Here is a 6,707-nt window from a genome sequence, read left to right as displayed (position 1 = left end):
CCACACACATCCCCACCATTTCTCCTGCACCACAAGTAAGCAACAAAGACCACCAGGCTTGGGTCAAGGCAATATGGCATGGAATTTATTGTGCCTGGGTTCAGGCAGAGAACAGGGTGAAACCATCTGCCTTAAGCAAAAGGAAGTGTTCTCCTTTTATCCAAATGGGAAGGGAGAAGGTTTAACAAACATTTGTGGTCATAGTTTTCTGGAAGCCTTTGATCCCAGGAGAAATAATCTTTGGTGTGTCCATTGTACCTTTTTTGGTATCTCTAGGCCCTGGCAAATGCCTTGTCCTAGCTTATTTTCTTCTTCTCACAGCTCTGGTGCTGAGCTGAGTTTCCTGCCGAGAGCTGATACCCCAACATAGTGCCCTGATGGCAGGAAGGCGGGGGCTGGCCAGTCAGTCCAGTCGGACATGTACATCTCCAAAGCTGCATGTTCTGTTGAGCCTTGATGGTGCTCTGGCTTTGTTTTTTTTTGTGGTATTAGAGAGACTGTGTCATTATAAAATGCATCTTACCCTCAAAACTCACTCCCCTCCTGCTTCCACCTGGTGGAAATATGTACCACAAATATATTTGTCAGGAAGCTAATGCTCAGACATGGAGAACTCTCAAGAATTCAGCTTTCAGTTTTGCAAAAGGCTGTAAGCAAGCCCAGCATTGCGGTAACAGACGCCCAGGTGTTGGGGAAGCTATCTTTCAATTCGCTGACTGAATCAAAGGCTTTCTTTCTGTCAGGATCCATAACTCAGAAATACAAGGGAGGCGGTGGTGTGAGGCTGTGCCAGTGAGAGAGAGGGCACTGCGGTTTGAAAGGAAAGTCCTTGGTTGTTTCCTTGGAAACTGGCTGTTCTGGCACAAAGTACACTGTCATCAACTCTTGGGGCTCAGGACATTAACAATGGGCAGGGAGCGGTAGAGTTGGCCAGGGCATTCAAATCCAAACTGGAGTTGGTCTGGCCTTGTGCTCTGACAGCAAAAACAAAGCCTATTTCTCAGAAACCAACACAATCGCTGGGATTGCAGCCTTGCACCACCCCAGGCAAAGTTTGAATCTGCCGTCTATGCCAGTTTTTCCTTTCGGTTCAGATTAGATGAGAGAGACACTGGCAGCACCCAGCGCAGGCTCCAGCGCAGCTCCCCACGCTGGGCGGGGACGCGGCAGCCCCGCCCCGGAGCTGGCCTGCGCAGGCGCCCTGGGCAGGCTTGGCGGCGCTGACGAGTGACGTCACAGCAGCGACGGCCGGAAATGCGTGTAGGGTTGGGAAGCGGGGGGAAGTGAGTGCCTTCGTCTGCCACAGCTCAGTGGCTCTGGGTTGCTTCTCACCGTGCTGCTTGGAAGCAACCATATTGCCTGTGCTGGGCTTCTCAGCGAGCTGGCGCCAGAGCTTTCGTCAAAGAGCTCCCCCTGAGGAGTATCGAGAAGGTAACTGGCAGACGACCCGTGCTGTGGCTGCCACGTTGCCTCCTCAGCCCGCCGGGCGGGGTCGAGCCGGGGCTTCCCGTGTGCCTGGCGCGCATTTCCTCTGCGTGTGTCTGATAGGTTTTGACGGTGTCGAAGCAGAGAAACAGGCAGAAGGGAAAAAAGAAAGGGGCTTTATTATAAGGGGAAAGAGGCTTCATTATCTTGGAGGACATGGAGAGAACTTGGGAAGATGAGGAATTCTCTGGATTGGCACAAAGGGAGGCTGAGGCTCTTAAGGCCTGTTGCCAGGGGTGCGGCTTGAGGGGGATGTTGAGATACACCCGAGGAGCTGACTGGGGCCGTCCGTGAGGTGGCGGGCAGGGTGAAAGGAAACTGCACCGTGGGCTGAGTTGGAGAAGAAGGGGTCTCTGGGAAGATGAGCTGTCGTTTTTAAGGACTTCAGCCATACTGGATGGCCACCACAATGATTAAGCAATTCATCCTAAGGCCAGAACCTATCACTGTCTCCTCTTTTTTTTTCACTGTCTCCTCTTTACAGTCCCTTCAGTGAGTAAGATTGATTTTTATGCCGCCTTGTCCCCTAAATACAGTCATTCTTTATTTCTAGAAGCTAATCAGCTTGGTGAGAGGCTGACCTTTGTTTCTTCCTTTCCACTTTGGTATTCTTAGTCCACTGGCCAAAATCCGTAGTGCAATATTGTGTAGGAGTGGTAAGAGCAAATTTCCTTGCCTTTTGCTTGTCAGCAGAAGACTTTCAGACCTTTAACGTTAATTGTGAGGGGTTGGCCAAATAACTCAGCAGATTAAAGCACCTGCAAGCAGGCACAGGGGCCGGGGGTTCCATGCCCAGGCCTGCTGAGGAAGTCCCACCCCCTAGGGTTCGCTGAGACGGCAGTTGAGACTGGGTGTCGTGGGGCACGCCTGTAATCCCAGCTTTTAGGAGCCTGTAAACAGGCAGATCACTACGAGTCTGATTTAGTAGTGAGACCCTGAACACCCTGCAGACCCTTCAAAAAAAAAAAAAAAAAAAAGCCAGAGAAGATACAGTAAACTGGGCATGGTTGCAATTGCTGTCATCCCAGCACCTAGGAGGCTGAAGCAGGAGGACTGCATTCAGTTCAAGTGCAACCTGAACTACATAGCTAGACCCTGTCTCAAAAAAAATCAATAAATGAAAACACCATAGTAGTAAAGAAGAGTTCCTTGGCACTGACTCACCTACTGCAGAGAAGAGGTGCACCTCTCAGTGCACTGAGCTGTGGTGATGTCCGTGGTTGCAAAATTGACAGAGCCCTCAGCTTTGCAGTGAGGGCAGCAGTGGGTCCCAGGACTGGCAGCACAGCAGGTATCCCAGGTAAACCTCCTCTACCAGTGCACCTTGGTCTTCCACCTGTAATCTTTCTCCTGCTTCTCTGCCTGTTCACTTGGTTCCTTTGAACCTAGTGTCCTCGGTGGTGCTACTTGCCACCTTTGGCCCCTGTGGGCCCCTTCCCTTTAAGAACATTACATTCTGGAGAGCATATTGCTAGCCATCTGTCTGGGACCATAGTTCTTGTTCATTCTCTCTCTCGCTCACTCTCTCTCTGTCTCTCTGTCTGTCTCTGTCTCTGTCTCTCTGTCTTAGGAAATATTGTTCTGTCTCTAAATCTTTGTTACTTTATAGACCTCTAAGCATTACCTCTGAAAAGTCTGAGATCACTTAATAAAATACTCTCCACCCCTCCCGCCTTGATTGATCATTTGTATGATGCCATTTGTTTCATCTGTAATACTGAACACCATAATACATCATTTTCTGTACAGTCCATCTTCCTAACCACAGTGGTAGTCCAAGAAGACAGGCTATTTGTATTGTCTCCACTGTCCTACCGGATGCTGAATGTACGAATTGCGCTTTTGCCACTCAAATGCAGTGTTCATGGCACTTCTCACATAAAGTGTCCCCTTTGGTGTTTTCCAGGTTTCTTGGTCCATCAGAACAGCCTTGGCAGTTCTTGTGCTTCTGTCTGACATCGAGTGGGTGCTCTAGCCCCTGAGGTAACCATGTCTTCTCATAAGACCTTCAGGATCAAGCGATTCCTGGCCAAGAAGCAAAAGCAGAACCGTCCCATCCCTCAGTGGATTCGCATGAAGACTGGTAATAAAATCAGGTACAATTCCAAGAGGAGACACTGGAGGAGAACCAAGCTGGGGCTGTAAGGAGCTGCCTGAGGGCCGCAGCACTTATGCCCTCTTGGGGTCACAGAGTGATGTCTTCTTTATGAGGGTGAGGACAGCACTGAGTGAAGTTTAAAAGACTCCACTCACTGGACAGGGGGATGCACTTCATAAGGAATCTTAATCTTTTTCTGTCATCAGTGCTATTGGATTAACAATAAATATTTGACACATTTTTTTCTAAAAGTCCTTGGAGCAGCCAGCAGAGGGCAAAGTTGAGCTGCCAACTGCAGCCCCATGTGCTGTGCAGGTTCCCATGTCTAAGCTGTGTCTTCACTTACTGCGTGAGCCTTGCTGATGGCTCTGCTTGTGCCTGGCCCATGGCGATCCGGGCCTCTCCACTTGAAAATGGGCAGCATGGAGACTGGAGCTTTGGTCCAGTGTGCACTGGGACAAGGCTGAATGGGGAATTACATTGCCTGGCCCTGAGGAAGGGGAGGAGTCCCCATCTACCACAAGCAAGACACCGCTGGGGGCAACAAAGGAAAGTCAGGAGGCATAACAACCCCTGACTTAAAATTGTACTAGAAAGCTTCTGTGATAAAATCAGCATGGTATTGGCCAAAAAAGTTAAAACAGACCTGAGGATCAATGGAATCGAACAGATTAGAAGATGCAGACAAAGCTACAGACACATTCAGCCACCTTATCTTTGACAGAGGGACCAAACATGCTCCCTGGAAGATAGCCTCTTTAATAAGTAGTGCTGGAAAAAACTGGCTTTCCACATGCCAAAGACTTAAAATAGATTTATTTCTATCAGCCTGCACAAAACTACAGTCAAAATGGATCAAAGACCTAAATATTAACAAGAACACTAAATCTTGTGGACGCAAACTTAACAAAGAAATCTTAAAGACATAGAAGGTAAAGAGTTCATGAACAAAAATCAAACTACATGGGAAATCCTTCACACAGTCAATAACCGAGATCTCATCTTTTTGAAAAGCATCTGCAGGGGCTGGTGAGATGGCTCAGTGGTCTAAAGCACCTACTTAGAACAAGCTTGGCAAAGCACAGGGACCGCGGTTCAATCCCCCAGCACCACATGCCAGCCAGCCCCGCCCCCTGGTGGGCTGAGCTGGCCACACACACACACACACACACACACACACACACACAAATAAAATTAAAAAAAAAAAAAAACATCTGCACATCAAAATAAATCATTGTCTTGGTTTTCTCTTGTTGCTGGGACAAAGTACCTGACACCCAAAATTAAGGAAGGAAAGGTTTGTTTAGCTCACAGTTAATGGAAGTTTTAGTCCATAGTTGACTGGCTCCAAGGCAGAATGGAACCTGGCAGAAGACAGCCATTCATGGCAACCAAAGATAGCAAAGCACAAAGGGAGGTGCCGTGGCTGTGGCAGCAGAGAGGCAGAGAGCAAGCCTTCCTTAGATGGCCTTCAGGCTATCTGCCTCAGGCTGGTAGCACTCATAATCCCAGCACTGGATCGTGAATTAATCACAAAGTCTAGAAGCCCACCCCAGTGACTACATAAGGCTTTGCATGCTACAAACCTAGACACAGACCCTAATATTCTGCCCCGGACTCCCAAAGACTTGGGCACAAAAAGACATTTTAGTCCGTCCATGTAATCCACATTCTTGGATTTTCCAAACTTCTGGGGTTGCCATTGAACTTTAGGCTTCTCTCTGCTTCATAAACTGCCTTTCCAGGAGCACACTGCCTGACCTCCCAGACCTGAAATCTAGGTGGAAGCCTCCTTTAACCTCAGAACTGTATCCTGTATGCACCTAAAGCCAACACCACATGGAGGTTTCAGTCCATACTCGGCTCCAGGGAAGAGTGGGACATGGCAGATAGCAGGCATTCATTGCAGCCATAGACAGCAAAGTGTAAAGGGAATAGCAGCAGAGAGGCAGAGAGCAGGCTTCCTTTCCTTAAAATTGCCTTCAGGGTGCAGCTATTCCCTTTCTAGTTATCTTTCCAAAAGAACTAAAATCTGCTTACTATAATGACATGTGCACCCATGTTGATAGCAGCACAATCTGTCATAGTTTAATCTAGGAAACAACCCAAATGCCCATTATCTGAAGAATTGATAAGATATGGTGTTTTTACACATGGAGTTATTCAGCTATAAAAGAAATTGGAGGCTTTTTTGATAAATGGATGCACTGGAGACTAAACTAAGTGAAATAAATCAGATCCACATGTGCAAATATCGTATTATCTTCCTCATGTAAGAACCTGATCTGCAAGGTACAATAGACAGTGTGAAAGGGAAACAGTTTATTCAGTGGGAAGGAAAACACAAAAACAGGCAAAGGAGAAAAGAGAAAAAGATGTTTATATGTGGGACAGTTTGGATAACTACTGACAGTTTCAGCTGGTTTTTTGAAAGGAACACTTAAAATCTTTTTTATTATTTTTAAATTTGTTACAACTTTTTTGTTACTGGATTGTTTTGTTTTTCCTTAAACTGATCTTGAATGTTTACATCTGGTAACCTAAACGACTAATTCGAAGGTAACATCATACAATACAGTAATCATTGTTGAATTCCTGTTACTTTGCTTAGTGAAATTTTGTATTCTAAAGCTTTTTTTCCTATCATTATTTTGTATTTAAATGAAAAAAAAAATAGGAACTTCATGACAAAACAGCAAGATCATCTACATGTCAAATATGTCCTGCAATAAGGCTAGGAAAAAAAAATATATGTTGTCACTGTAAGCATATATCAATGGAATGTGCTGTTTTCTTGTGTGAAGACTGTTAGGCCTAATAATTGAAGCAAAGATGTTTTTGTAGAGTGCTGTTTGTATTTACTTTCTCATTCATGAAGAAATTTCTGTCTTTAGACTTTGTACAACCAAAAACCAGTTGATGTTGAAAATGGTGATGCATTTTATACTCATTTGGTCAATATATTTAAAATGTAATCCTTTGTTTTTGTAACTTTTTTCTGTAAAACCACTCAATTGTTTAATATAATAAAACTCATAAAATTAACAACTCAACAATAAACACATTCTAAACATGCATGTGACGCTCCCAGTTATGCCACAAAATGTAGGTGTGCTGTGGTCCT

The 6,707-nt window shown here is 45.8% G+C and overlaps 1 protein-coding gene across 1 annotated transcript; it reads left to right on the top strand.

Annotated features, from left to right (window-relative positions):
* The first annotated feature begins 1,262 nt into the window (after positions 1–1,262).
* Positions 1,263–4,252, top strand: LOC101589924 (60S ribosomal protein L39). Its single transcript, XM_023706910.1, has 2 exons — positions 1,263–1,431; positions 3,392–4,252. The coding sequence occupies exon 2, from the start codon at positions 3,475–3,477 to the stop codon at positions 3,628–3,630; it is 156 nt and encodes a 51-aa protein (XP_023562678.1). The 5' UTR covers positions 1,263–1,431; positions 3,392–3,474; the 3' UTR covers positions 3,631–4,252.
* The last annotated feature ends 2,455 nt before the right edge of the window (positions 4,253–6,707 follow it).

This window comes from Octodon degus, unplaced genomic scaffold (genome assembly GCF_000260255.1).
Source record: "Octodon degus isolate 3935 unplaced genomic scaffold, OctDeg1.0 scaffold00274, whole genome shotgun sequence".
NCBI classification, from domain to species: Eukaryota; Metazoa; Chordata; class Mammalia; order Rodentia; family Octodontidae; genus Octodon; species Octodon degus.
Note: the sequence above shows the minus strand (reverse complement) of the source record. Positions and strands in the feature narration are given on the sequence as shown.